Source organism: Phodopus roborovskii, unplaced genomic scaffold (genome assembly GCF_943737965.1).
Source record: "Phodopus roborovskii unplaced genomic scaffold, PHOROB, whole genome shotgun sequence".
In the NCBI taxonomy this organism is placed as follows: Eukaryota; Metazoa; Chordata; class Mammalia; order Rodentia; family Cricetidae; genus Phodopus; species Phodopus roborovskii.
In genome coordinates this window covers 5,707,057-5,721,920 of record NW_026126407.1, presented here as the reverse complement: position 1 = coordinate 5,721,920, position 14,864 = coordinate 5,707,057, and the positions used below count along the sequence as shown (strand labels likewise).

The window sequence follows — 14,864 nt, the reverse complement described above, 5'->3', positions numbered from 1 at the left end:
GTGCAGGACCCCTTTCCAGAGCACTGAGATAGAGCTTAGGTCCTTATCTACTAATAAGAAAAGAATGTCCTTGCTGCCTCTGCGTTGGCAAATGCCCCGGTGACTCCCTCTGGTCCTGGGATGGACTTTGGCAAGGGTGAGAGGAGGTACAGGAAGTGAGCTGAGCTGCCACAAGCCCTGGATAGGGGGAGGGGAGGGCACAGGCACTGATACGAAGAACATACGTCCAGAGACGTGTCTGTATGACCCAGAAGCAAACATCTCATTCTGGAAATGCATCTGCTTTCCAGTCTCTCTGCTCAATTGCTTTGTCATGGTAGTCATTATGCACGGTGTAAAGAGAATGGGGCGAGACATGAACTAATGATTTCAATTGCATGTGTGTGTGTGAGTGTAGCAGCCTGCAGAGGCTGGAGGAGAGTACTGGATCCCCTGAAGCTGGACTTGTAGGAGGCTGTGAGTCACCTGTTGTGGGTCCTGGGAACTGAATTCAGGGCCTAATTCAGAGGACAGAGTTCAAAATCACCGTGTAGACCTGCCCTAGGGACGGCAGACTTCTGGAGAAGCAACTGGAAACTTCCACTCCTCAGGCCCTCACTTGTCCTTGGGCGTTGCCACTTAAGTGCCAGTGATCTTTTATGGAAGAATCTGGATCTTGACCTGGCATATGAAGCAATACTGTGGTTAAAAAAATTCCCTGGAAGAGCTAGAGAGGTGGCTCAGTGGTTAAGAGCCCCGGTTGCTCTCCCAGAGGACCTGGGTTTGATTCCCAGCACCCATAGTGGCTCACAACCATCTGTTAACTCCAGTCCTAGCGGGTCTGACACCCTCTCCTGCCCTCCACGGTGGGCACCCTGCACACACAGGGTGCGCAGACACACGGAGGCAAAACACTCATACACATACAATAAATCTTTAAAAGAATCTCCTTGAAAGTTGCCATTGCATAGTCCAAGTTGGTCTCTGCAAGGCAGGCTCACCATTCCTAAATAAAATGACTTCCTTCCTACTGTTAACACTATAATCAAATCCAGGCTGAGATCTTAGGATGACAGTGTGGGCACCTGGCTGTCTGCCGAGGTGTCCATCAGCTTTCTGGCTCTGAATTTTGCTTGCTGTAGAAATGAGTCAGATTTGTAATACACCCCTGACACACACACACACACACACACACACACACAGGCACACACTGCCCCATCATGTGGAGAAGTACCGGAGTGACTCCACCAGCTCAGGAATTCCCACTCCCATTCTTGCCGTCGCCAGTGATTCTGAGACTCAGGATGTCGTCTCAGTCAAATTCTCCTTTGGGCAATTCTAGGTATCACTCAGTTCTGCAGTGACGTGAAGGAAATGCTTGGCTTCAGCCCGGGTTGGTTCTGGAGGATCTGCTGGGTAGCCATCAGCCCTCTGTTTCTCCTGGTGAGTTGTCACTTCTGTTTTGTTGTTCCAGGTATTATAAGGCCAGACAATGGTGGTGCATGCCTTTAATCCCAGCATTCAGGAGGCATCAATAGGAGAAACTGAGTTCAAGGTTAGCCTGGTCTCTACGACCGCAAGCACTACACAGAGAAACCCTCTCTTAAAAAAGGGGGGGTGCTACTGAGGTGTTGTAACAGCCAGAAGAACATGCAGAGCCCAGGCTGTGCATCTTAGTTATAAACCCAGCACTTCTACGTGGACAAAATCATACCAAAAGACAAAAATAAGCTAGCACTACAAGAAAGCCCTCTGTCGGTGGCCTCCCAGCAGCTGAGCCCACCACTGAGCATGAGGAATCCTGCTACCCAGGGGAGCAGCATCACCACTAACAAAGACGATAACATTTCCTGGGCACTGAGTGCCAAAGCTGACTCTGCACCCAGTTCACACCCATTGCCCTTTTAATCTTTACGATGATTCAGAAAGGGGGTGGGGGTGGGGTTCTGTTTGTTTTTAAAGACAGTCTCCTTATGTAGATTGAGTTGGCCTGGAACTCTATACGTAGCCCAGGCTGGCCTCACCTGTGACATCCTCCTGCCTCTCACGTGCAGCTACCACAGGCATGAGCTGACTTTGTTTCTTCTCATTAGCATTTAAGGAAACTGAGGCTTGGTGTCATTAAAATCATGTGACAAACATTATTCAAGACCAAGGAAAGATGTACTACTGTATTGCTGGGAAAGCCCTAAGAGGGGTCCTATCAATTTCGTACTTAATTTTAGATGCATCTTGAAGGGAGCACACACAAAGGTCCCCAAGTTTAGGACAAGTTGAAAATAGCATTCATTTATTGTCAAAGGATCTGGGTAAGAGACTTGTTCTAGCTGGGCAGTGGTGGCACACGCCTTTAATGCCAGCACTCAGGAGGCAGGCAGATCTTGGGTGATCTGCCTAGGTTCAAGGCCAGCCTGTTCTACAGAGTGAGTTCCAGGACAGACTCCATAGCTACTGAGAAACCCTGTCTCAAAAAAACAAAGTTGAGTTCTAAGGGTGACTCGTGATGTGTTTAACAGTCACTGCACCTTGGTGTATGCCCAGGCTACCTTCTTTCCAAGTATCTTTCTATTGCCCACAGATGGATACTACCCTACTTATCCTCTCAAGTGGGACAGCCTGGGCTAAACCCAAGCTGTGCCCAGCAACAGGACAGTTTCTCAGTGTTTTCATTGTAACTTTGTTGGGAAGGATCATTTTTGATCCTTTAGAGAGGGAAAAAAAAAAAAAAGCAGGTTATATGATTCCATTAATCCACCTCATGTTCTTGAGAGCATCTGGGCCATCCCAGATGCCTTTAGCAAACAGTCTCCGTTCATCTGTGTTCTGACTTTCTTGAGACAGACCCCTCACTACCATAACACATCTCAGGATTAAGTATTTTATTTCTTTGAGACAGTTTCTCTAACAGCCTGACTGTCCTGGAACTTGCTTTGTAGACCAGGCTGAGTGCTGGGATTAAAGGCGTGAGCCACCATGCCTGGCTCCAGTAAGTTTTATGTGATGGCTCAATTACTACCTTTGTTTCTGTGGCACTGCATGCGTCACTGTTCCCAGAAGCCCTTCCTGACTGCTCCGGATGCCAGAAGCTTTCATGAACATTCTCCCCAGGCCGCGAACTTACTGGCACAGTGGCTCCAGGGCAGGCACAGTCTCTGGAGTAGACGCGGTGACTCTCGTGTGGGCCCTGGCTGTGTACTTCAGGTTGCAGTCCAGTGTTCATCTTGCTTTGCTAGCTCATTGGTCCCTTGGTACTGTTAGCCTAAACCAAAACTATATTTTTTAAAACAAAGTTTGCTGGTCTTGAACTCAACCCAAGAGCTCTTCTCACCTCAGTTTTTCAAGCAGTGGGGACTACAGGTGTGCGCCACCATGCTGCTTGTCTCTTTCTTTTAAATCCAGAAGTCAGTATTTTTCTGTTTGTTAGCTCACGTAGGGCATCACTCTGTAGTCCTGGCTGGCCTGGAACTTGGTATATAAATCCACATTAGCCTCAGACTCACAACGATCCCCCTGCCTCTGGAGTGCTGGGATTGAAGGCAAGTGTTCACACACCTGGCAGAGTTTAGTGCTTCTCTATTCAGAGGCTTGGGCTGAGCTCTTGGTCCACTGTGACCAGAAGCTACAAGTCCTGCCGTAAATAGGTTATTCACTTGTATTAATAATATCTGTGCTTCTTGATAATCCACTTAAACCCTTTCATTTGTTTTTCACAGACGAAGGCATGGTAGATTAATGCTTCCAGGGTAGAGGCATTTTGCTTATTGCTTTCATATCCCTACCCAGCAAGGAAGCAGTGTCCAGGCCCAGACTGGGGTGAGGCCAAGTGAGACAAACACACAAGTACTCAAGATAAATACTATTTTAATACAGTGGCTAATATGAAAAACATTTTGTCACAACACTGGGCCTGGCCCCTGAACATGTGTGACTCCCCTCACTCGCCTGACCCTAGTCTGTCCCCATGGGTCCTATTTGACAGATTATACTTAAACTATTTTAGTATAGGTGAGTTAGGTGAACACATCATGTGTCATTCTTGTCTGGAGGCCTTGTTTTTTTGTTTCTGGAAGTTCATGGTCAACACCCCTGTAGAGACAAGTGCAGGCACATTACTCACCATCTCAGGGATGCTCATGTCCTCTTCCAAGGGCCAGTGCTTTTGCAGTATTGAGAGGAAGCAAATCTGCCTGAGTCTATGTTGAATGAACAGAGGTTCCCCTATCCAGTGCTTTAGATAAACAAGTAACATACTAAAAACATTCTTTTTCACTGAAATGAAATTACAACAACAACAACAAAAAAAAAGTAGTTTGCATGAGAAAAGAGGTTGGGTTCAGTAGTGAGCCCCTGAGTGACAAGCTTGGGCCTGGCAGAGCTCCCAAACCTGACAGCTGAGAGCCCAGTTCCGTCAAGGATGGCTCCTGACTGGATCTTCTTTGCCTCTCTCTATTCCTGGTTACCTTCCTCAGTAGCCAGGGCTCGGGTTGAGGAGCCTCTGTTAGGGACAGGTTTGTGGCTGACGGGGCTCTGTTTGTGAAGCCCTCCTCCTGGACACAGGCTAGCACTGCCCCGAAGAAGGGTGTGCACCTAACAGTTCCCCACTTTATTACCTGCAGACAAATGGAAAAACAGATATAAATAGATGCTTAACTCCACGAATAACTTACATTAGTGTCTTCTTTCTGAGCATGAAGCACTAAAATAAAATTAAGTCAAGAGCAATTGTGATTTCAGCACAGTGGTTCCTAGGCCAAAACCATTCTGGAAACCAAACTGAAAAATAAGAAAATCTAAGTTGGGTGTTAAGAGATTTGAATTTTTCATCAAAAACTTAACAGGATTTTCAAGTGAAAAATGTGTTAAGCTGCTTTCCCCACTTCACTATCCTTTCCCATGCGGCTCATCGCAGACTGCCACAAGTGTTGAGATGCATCCTTGTAGTCATTCTTACTGAAACCCCAGGATGCACAGCCTAACACGGAGAGCAGAGATGGGAAGGAACATTCCCAGAGAAGATACTCTTCAGTTTCTCTCTCCCAGATGGAAGGCACCTTCCATAGCACCCAAAAAGTAGTGAAATGCTGGATACAGAGGGGCTGCCCAGGTTGTCTGTTTGCTGGGTACCAGCCTCTTCTCCTTGGCAGAAGGAGATGCTACACCTCCCTGCCTTTAGAGGAATGGTAGGGATGCAATGAGGTGAAGAAACCCATACAAGGAACATACCATTTTTTTGTTGTTTTGTTTTTGGTGTTTACTTGGTAATAAATTCAATCTAGGATATACCCTAGTAGAATCTTTGATTTGGTCTTTGGCATTTATGGTCTCAAGATTTTCAATGTTTCTTGGAATTTGTCTTAGTTCATCATTTGCAGTTTTTTGATGAGCCCACCCCAACTGCGGCTTTTCCAATATAATTATCCTCACTGGAGTATCATCTTGGGCTACTGCATAGGGATGTCATCTGTCATCTGCATCCCCATGTACATCATTTATCGGCTGATCAGCACTCCGGGGACACTTAAGGAGGTAAGTGCCAGCTAATGAGAGAGAGAGAGAGAGAGAGAGAGAGAGAGAGAGAGAGAGAGAGAGAGAGGAGAGAGAGAACGCACTAGTAGGATAATTGGGAAGAAAGTCATTCTCTTGTTATGTTTTATCCAAAAGATAATCTACCAGAAGGCTCTTTGTCTTACATAGTTTCACTAACCTCATTGAAGGTTGAGTCAGTTAAATGGCTGCCTTTTTCATTACAAGACAACTCATAAACAGTGACAAGAGTGAGCTGAGCCTGATGTGTCACAATGCTTGGGAGGTAGAGGTCTTCTTTGACACTGATTTGGGGGCCAGCCTGGGTCACATGAGACCCTGTATAAAGTGGTTGGGTGCTCTGCAGGGTTCTGTCTGGGCTGTGTTGGGCTTTCTACGCTTACCAACCCCTTTTCATGCTGCTTGCCATTGGCAGAGACTGCACATGTGTGACATCCAGCGCACAGAGAAGTGAAGATTGTGGTCTAAAAGTGCCATGGTCCTTTTTCTTTGCTCTGTTCTGAGACAGGGACTCACTCTGTAGGCCAGGCTGGCCTCAAACTCAGATTCACCTGCCTCTCTGCCTCTTGAGTGCTGGGATTAAAAGGTGTGGCCACCATGCCTGGTGCCAAGGTCATTTTTCTGACATCAATGTGTTAAGTGGTGTCTTGAAGGACATTAAAAATAAGGTTGTTACAGTATCAGTTTCGCTTAAAAACTGTCACCCTCCCAACAAAGTTGGATATCAAAGTTGTAGCTCAGACCACTGGAGTCATTTCCCCCCATATTAGAAGAAATGATGATGTCTGACTTTATAAGTTTTAAGTCCCTAACCATTTCTATAAGATGCAAACTTGCCCAAGTGTCTGCCCTTAGGTCATCTCGGTTGGCTCTCTAGAGACCTTGGCGGTGGATGGGCACAGGTACAAGAACATGGAGAATGGGAGTAAGGTCAACAAAGGCATTGTTTCTGTGACTTGTCTGAAGGCAGCACAGTCCAGGGACTCTCCAGATCTTCTGACTCTTTGGCCAGTGGCTTTGCATTTTGGGGTACAGTTTTCCTCTTCTGAGCCGACCAGTGTAGAAACTGGTGTTTAAAGGCTAGGGACAGAATAACAGCCATTTCCATGCCCTGCTGCCGGAGTTGGTGGCTCTACTACTAGGACTCATGACAAGATCACTTCGTTTCCACAGACCTGAAGTTTCAATTGTTATTGTTCAGGTGGGTTTCTGCCACAGTAGTCAGTATTTCTTACACGCAGTAACGAGTGTCACACCGTACAGTCTTAGGTCCCCTGTTGTGTTTACAGAGGTAAATGGTGGCATCAGGGGAAGCAGGTGGACTAGACTGTGGCTTCTAATAAGAAAAACATCTATACTGAATAGGCCGTCACACTACGTTAAGAGCACGAGACAAACATCCTTTTCTGAGACCAACTGGATCCATTCCTTTTTCTAAGTAGGAAAACTAAACTCAAGGCAGAGAAAACTCAGCTCTTGAAAAGTGCTATAATCAAACCAAACCAACCTTTATCACCTTTCCTCCCTAAGAGACCAGACAGTTGTTTTACTGCAATACATTCTTAGACCTAGAGTCACTAAGTTCATTCCTCCAGGCTACCCTTTAATGATGGCTGAGAAGGTCCACCACCTCTTTTGCTACAAACCCAGAGGCCAGAATCACAAGTGGGAACTCTAGGTTAACAAAATGTCAGTATTTTGTCACAGGCTGCCCCTCAAATCCTTGTCTTTCTTGCAAATTTTCAGTTAGTTCCAAGGAAATATCACCCCCAAAAAAGTGTGACAGAGCTCAAACCCAGTGGCAGGAGGTGAGATGACAGGGCCATTTGTACCAAAGGCCACCAGATGGGAGACAGTTTCCAGGAAGCAGCTAATAAAGCCCAGGAAATCTTAAGGACAGGACCTAGTCAGCCATGAAAAGCATTTGCCTCTGGGCCTTGGTTTCTGCATCAGTAAAATGTACTCATCGGACCAGAGTATGTAGTTCTATGAGTAGCAACAGTGACACCAGCAGGTAGAGAAATCTAGAGAACACTGGATTAAGGAAAATCCAACCCCCCCTTCTTTATGGGAGAAGTCTCAGAGACCTTTACTATTCTTATGTGTACTTAATGCAAGTGATAAAGCATACCATGGACTTTTTCCCCCCACAAGTACTTCTGGAAGAATAGAAAATTGTTTTTTTGGGGAGGGAGGATTTTTATTCTAAAACAAAAATCTCACTGTGCATCTCAGACTAGCCTTAATCTCAAGTGACCTCTTGCCTCCCAAGGGCTGGCATTGCCAAGACTGTGCCACCATACCTACCTATTTAGGAGTTTTTAAGTGATTATTCATTAATTTCTAGATTTGACAGAAGCACTCTGGAAGTGGGGGTTCCATATAAAATTTTGGCTTGGTTAAAAAAAAAAAAAACCCAAAAGATAAATTTAAGAGAAGTGGATGGCTGAACTGTGGTGGGTACTGGTCATATCCAGATGCTCTGAGCTTTGAGATTAGGTCCTGATTAACCCATCATAAATTGAAAATATCACTAAATAAAAATGCAGTGAATATCCTAGCCTCCTGAACATCCTAGCCTAGCAACACAGTACAGAACAGTTAGTCTCATGGCCACTTGGCTGGCAAGGGGACCTGGAACTTGTTGCCACTGCCTAGCGTCAGGAGAGAGCAATGTCACTAGCTTGGGAAAAGATCAGAATTCAGAACAGTTTCTACTGAACGTATGTCACTTTTGCATCATCATAAAGGAAAAATGGGTTGTAGTGACCACCTGTCTGCAGTGTGCAGAATAAGATCTATTTACTGGTCTAATTTGGGAAGATCTCACAGGCACTAGCAACCTGGAAGGCTCAAGGTTGGGGTCAGTCACTAGCTAAAGTCCTCATTAGAGGAAGCCTTTGAGCCACACAAACATGATGGGAGATGGGTCTCTAATAAGCATGTTTGTGAAGATGTCAGCAATAACTCATTCTTAGATTAGCTGGTTACCGTCTTGCACAAGGCTGGGGCCTGGCACAGTTTGAGTCAATTGTAGTCTGGTGGTCTGGCAAAATGGCTTTTACCACCAAGCTAGATGAGTTAAATTGCAGGAACTTACACAGCAGAAAGCGGACTCTTGCAAGTCATCATCTTCCAGCCTCCACACATGCACTGGAATCCATGCACCTACACACAAAAATTAATATCTAAGCTGTTAACTTGGGGGGAGTCGGCCAAAGGGACAGCAGTACATATAGGAAGGAGTGGAGCATAAAAGCCCAACACTTTTCTTTATAATGCTATTTACTGCACTTGCTCTCCCACACACTTTAATTAGCTCTTTCCTGCATGTCATAACTCCACTTAAGCCTAATCCTAATGTTTTTGTCAGCAATAGTTTACAAGATGATAAAGGGTGGGTTTCAGTGGCTCGTCTGTCCCCAAGCTCAGTGTGGCTCTCACAAGCCTTGTTGTCTCTTTAAAGTCTGTCATGCTATGGCCAGCAAGGATTATTTCCTCCATTACTGTCACAATGCCATCCTCCCGGGCTCTATAGACAGTTGCGGTTCTCCACTCTGCCATTTTTTACCCATATTAGATGAGTTGGGGATTTCTCTTTTAAAGGCCAATGAAGCTGTTCCAACTTATTATGAAACGCCATTACAACACTGTTCAATATTTTAACATTAATGTTGAAATATCTTTTCAAACAAGACTTCACATAACATCGTATTGTCTTCCCAACAGCGCATTATTAAAAGTATCACTCCTGAAACACCAACAGAAATTCCCTGTGGGGACATCCGCTTGAACGCTGTGTAACACACCAGAGTGGAAACGCCTTCCCAGTCACGTCTCTTAGCTATGACAGGCTTCACCTCCTCTTCTCCCCTCTCAGCCAAGCCTGATAAAGCAAGGTCTTTCTTCCTGGGAGACACGGTCTTAAAGGACTATGGTGCCAGCCTCTTGTGGATTCCAGCCACTTCTTTCCATGAAATCTCTTGGACATACTGCCACATGGATGTGACACAGCTGAACTGGCCTCTTTTGGGACATGTGAGGGTGTGTGTGGGGGGTGATGAAGTCATCAGTTAGCATTAGGTTTAGAATTAAGTCTGTGAAAGTCTCTTGTATCATTATTTTGTATGATCATATTATCTCACATCTGTTTGCCTCTAAAGCCATCATTGTCCATGAATGCATAAACCATCCAAGAGAAAACAGGGATGTCTTGCTAGCCATATATTTTCTCAGTAGCATAGAATTCTATAGCTGGAATCTACTAGAACTTTCCAACCCACATGCTGCTGTGAAGTCAAGAAAGGAAGATGTAAAGATGATAAACTGAATAAATGATGTGTATGTGTGAGCTTTTGTGTCTGTACATTGTGTCTGTGAATTCATAGACCCGGTATTCTGGGTCTATTACAAACTATATGCATTCTCTAATTTTTCTTACATTAAACAAATTCTACCTACTCCATGTGTAGCATTGTGTATGTGTTATTATTAGAAACATGCTCTAATACCATTTTTTCTAGTGACAATCAGTGTTTGGCCACATGTTCTCTACACACACACACACACACACACACACACACACACACACACACACACGGAAACCATTGAGGCTAATGTTTTGTGGGCAAATATTTTCAAGATGGTTGTGGCCAGATGCAACTTCCATGTTCAGCTGGATATCTGGTGTTAGCTCTACTTCAAATGGATGAGGGGTTTGAGTGGACACAGGGAAAATATAACTTCCATTTGGCTCTGGGGTGCATACATTAATTCTATGAGCTGAGAGCACGTCTTCTCTACTCAGGAACAATAGAGAATCTGAGCTAGCTATAGGTCTCGGAAAACTTAGTATGTAAAACTCTAAACAATTATGGAGAGACCAGTGGGATGCTCGGCAGATAAAGGCACATGGTACACGCCTGGTGGCCTGGGTCCAATCACTGGAACCCACATAAAGGTGGGAGGAAACAACCCCACTAACTTGTCTCTGCTCTCCAAACACACTGCATGTTTGCTCCCTATCATGTACACACACTCATTAATAATTACTTGAAGATGCTCCCCATATGATGAAACAAATCATGAAACAAATCAAACAATAAGAAAAAATGGGATTAAAAAAAAAGTAAAACTCAGACTCATAAGCTGGAGGAACACAAAAGTGACGAACTGAACCTTCTGATTATGAAAGGTAATTGCTGGCTAGATGTGGAGAACTCAGAGACTAAGTAAGGAGTGAGTAATCTTTGACATGGAAGGAGAAAGAGACCCCCAAATCAGAGGACCATGAGGCCTCTGAGCTAGAGGAGGAAACAGACAATTCAGAACTGGAGGGTGAGGGGAAGAACCCCTCAGTGCAAGATGAAGAAGAAAATAGGCAGGAGGATGGAGAGAACCACAGAGGGAAGGGGATCTCAGTATTATGTGAAACAGGACGCAACTTCTCAGCCTCTGGGTGTGGAAGATAACCAAGCATGCAATTGAAACAACCAGGGATGGCTAGGAGATTAATTGATTTGATAATGAATTCTCAGTCCGGGAAGGAGGGGCAGGAGGAAAGAGGAGGAGGGAGAGAAGGTGGGGGAGGGGGAGGAAGATGGAGAAGGGGCAGAAAGGCAAAGGCTATTTCTCAGGCTAAGGAAAAAGTGACCTTACATGAATTTAAAGACGTTGCCTCTAGTTATTTGGTTTGGACTCTGAGAAGAAAACGTTGACAAAGAGGCAGAAGGGACACGAAACCCAGAGGGAAGAAAAACAGGGATTGGAGCACCCAGCCTAACCTGGCTGGCTCTTGGCTTCTCTCTCATCATCACTAGCAATACAGAATGGTGATCTTATATATAAAGTACTCATGTACAAATTCAAGTGTTCCCCTACGACATCCTGACTTTAAGGGACACAGAGAAACATGACACTCAGAGAGAAAGCTTCCAGCCTAGAGTCCTGTATCCAGCCAGACTGGCATGCAATATTGCTAATAGAAAAAGAAGTTTTTCACCAAAATAACCCCCCCCCCAAAAAAAAACCAAGTAAAATTGGAAAATGAACTTCATATCTCACATTTGGGGATGTGTAGAATAGAATAGTCGATGGTCACATTAAAAGCATGACGGCTCAACTTGATAGGATTTAGAATCGTCTAGAAGACAAACGCCTGGCAAGGGGCAGTGATGAAGACCCACCCTTTGCATGGGCAGAACCATTCCTTTTGCTTGGGAGCCAATCTGAATAAAAAGGAGAAAAGCCAAGAACCAACCAGCATCCATCTCGATGCTTCCTGGGCTGTGAATGCAGGGAGCCCCGTTTCTTCACACCGGAAGCTGTCGGCACCGCCATGCCTCCCCTACTACTATGGACCAGGCTCTCTACCATGCCGCCTCCCCCACTGCTCTCTCACATTATGAGCCAAAATAAACCCTCCCTTCTTTAAGGTGCTTTGTTAGCTATTTGGTAAGAGCAGAAAGAAAGGTCAATGATAAGAAGGATTATGTTTAAAAGCTTTAACCATGTAGCCTTCAGAGTGCAGGGAGGAATCTTGTCAATGTAATCTTAGATAGGAAAAGCAATAGAAACCCTGGGAGAGGAGAATGGCAAGATAAATCAGAATAGGAAAGACTGTAAAGGTTGACTCAAGAAAAAGAAATTTTATTACTCTACCGTTGATTTGTCATGATGTGACATTTTATATTAAAACTTTTATTTCAAAATTCAAACTCTTAGGTTAAGATAAAAGTATTAACTGTATATTGTCAAACATTTAAATAGTCCCTCAGGCATATCATTTACAAATATTTAATATAAAAACCACCTTGAAGGGGCTGGAGAGATGGCTCAGAGGTTAAGAGCACTGGCTGCTCTTCCAGAGGTCCTGAGTTCAATTCCCAGCACCCACATAATGGCTCACAACCATCTATAATGAGATCTGGTGCCCTTTTCCGGCCTGCAGGGATACATGCAAACAGAACACTGTATACATAATAAATACATAAATCTTTTTTATATAAATACATAAATCTATAAAAAAAATTTTTAAAAAACCCCACCTTGAGCCTGGCAGTGGTAGTGCACGCCTTTAATCCCAGCACTTGGGAGGCACAGGTGATATTTTATTATCTAACAAATAAAGCTTGCCTGAAGATCAAACTGCAAAGCTATCCACACTAGTTATCCATAGAGGCCAGGCAGTGGTGGTACACACCTTTAATCCCAGTACTCTGGAGACAGAGGCAGATGCATCTCTGTGCATTCAAGGCCACCCTGGGCTACATGAGATTGAATCTGTCTAAAAGAAACAGAGCTCACACAAAGGTGATCCGAGCACTTGAGATCACATGCCTTTAATCCCAGTACCAAGGAGGTGGAGACAGAAAGGGATATGGCTGGACAGAGAGAGGAATATAAGACGGGAGGAGACAAGAGCTCAGGGCAGTCTAGGCAGTTTGAGGAGCAGTCAGTCTGAAACAGTCTGAGGACAGGCTCATCCCTTTGGTCTGAGAACAAAGTCTAGATACTGGCTGCTCTGCTTCTCTGATCCTTCAGCTTCTCCTCCCCCCCCCTCCCCAATATCTAACTCTGGGGTTTTTTGTTTGTTTGTTTGTATTGTTGTTATTGTTTTGTCTTTAGAGACAGGGTTTCTCTGTGTAGCCCTAGCTGTCCTGGGGCTAGCTCTTGTAGATCAAACTGGCCTCAAACTCATGGAGATCCACCTGCCTCTGCCTCCTGAGTGCTGGGATTAAAGGTGTGCACCACCGCCACCACCCAGCAGGTTTTTATTATTAAGACAAATTAGAATTTGTGTTACAGATCTCTTGAGAGTTCCAGGTCGGCCTGGTCTCCAGAATGAGTTCCAGAACAGCCAGGGCTATACAGATAAACCTGTCTCAACAAACAGACCCCAAACAAACAAACAAACAAACAAAAAAAAAAACCACCACTTGAACTATGAATAATACATTTCAGGAAAGCTAGGTGGGTTCTTTGTAGTCTGTGACAAGTTCTAATCTATCATGTGCTGTTTCATTTGGCCTAACAGTCTCCCACGTCTGCATAGGAGGAACTGAGGCTCGGGAAAGCTGAATTCCTTAAGTTCGTTCTCTCTCTCTCTCTCTCTCTCTCTCTCTCTCTCTCTCTCTCTCTCACACACACACACACACACACACACACACGGCTTTTAAGCCACAACCTTTTTTTTTGCTCATCCCCAAGGTCACACATTAATAAAAGTATCATATAAAAAACATTTTACAAACTAAAGGTTACCCAGCCTTCACATTTCTAACACTTTACTAGTTGTCTCTTTAAAAATACTGTCTCTTTTAAAATCCAAATAATTCTCTGTAAAATTCCAGTAATTCCAAAATACTTTTTTTAGTCTAAAAATCTCCCAGCTGTGGGCTCCTATAAAAAAAAAAAATCAAAACTAAACGAAGTATTTTCTTACATCTGAGGGAATAACCAGATCACAGTCACAATCTGAACAAAGCAAAGCCAAACTCCAACTAAGTAGCATTGTGAAGGGAGTTACCTGGGACCCACTCAGTCTTCTGGGCTCCTGCACAGGGTCTCCAGCTCTGCCCCCTGAAGCACACTCAGCTTGTCTCCTAGGCTCAGGGCGGCTCCATTCCTCTGCTGCTCTTCTTGGTAGTTGCCCCATGGTACTGGTATCTCAAAAATGCTGGGGTCTTATGCTGCAACTGGGCTGTATTTTCAGGGGCAGCCTCTCCCTGGGCTCTCTTCAGGGACTCCAAGCCCTGCTGCTCAGTGCCAAGCCTCAGCTGCTCTCCATGATCCCTTCACACCTTTAAAACCAGCAGCACCTGGGTGAGTCTTACACTACCAAGTTCAGCTGCCAACGGGAGCTACAACTGTGGCCACTTCTGGACTGACCACAGCTTCTTCGTGCTGATCCAGAAGAAACACTTCTCAGAAGATGTCACCTCAGTGATGCTGGCCTCTTCTTAATCACAACGGACTCTTCGCTCTAGCTGACCAGACACCAGATTTTTTTTTTTTTTTTTTGTTTTGTTTTGTTATGGTTTGGTTTTTCAAGACAGTTTCTCTGTGTAGCTCTGGCTGTCCTGTAACTTGATCTGTAGACCAGGCTGGCCTTGAACTCAGAGGTCCACCTGTCTCTGCCTCCCGTGTGCTGGGATTAAAAGCATGTGCCACCCCACCTGGCTCCAGAACTACAGAATCTTAATACAAATATCCCAGTAGAGTCTGTTTCCCTCTGAAACTTCACAAGCCAGGTTCTATCATCTGTGCTGCTCTCAACATTCTTATCTTCCAAGGTCCCACAGAACACTTCACTGAGTCCTCAACACTCAATAGCTTTTCTA

General features: G+C 44.7%; 1 protein-coding gene across 1 annotated transcript in view; it reads left to right on the top strand.

Annotated features, from left to right (window-relative positions):
• The window catches only part of Slc6a4 (solute carrier family 6 member 4), a 32,557-nt gene extending 22,683 nt beyond the window's left edge, over positions 1-9,874 (top strand). Inside the window, exons 12-14 of the mRNA XM_051179957.1 lie at positions 1,322-1,422; positions 5,338-5,505; positions 9,253-9,874. Coding sequence (XP_051035914.1) covers positions 1,322-1,422; positions 5,338-5,505; positions 9,253-9,327 — 344 coding nt within the window. The 3' untranslated portion in view covers positions 9,328-9,874. The remainder of the gene's footprint in view (positions 1-1,321; positions 1,423-5,337; positions 5,506-9,252) is intronic.
• Positions 9,875-14,864: the final 4,990 nt, after the last annotated feature.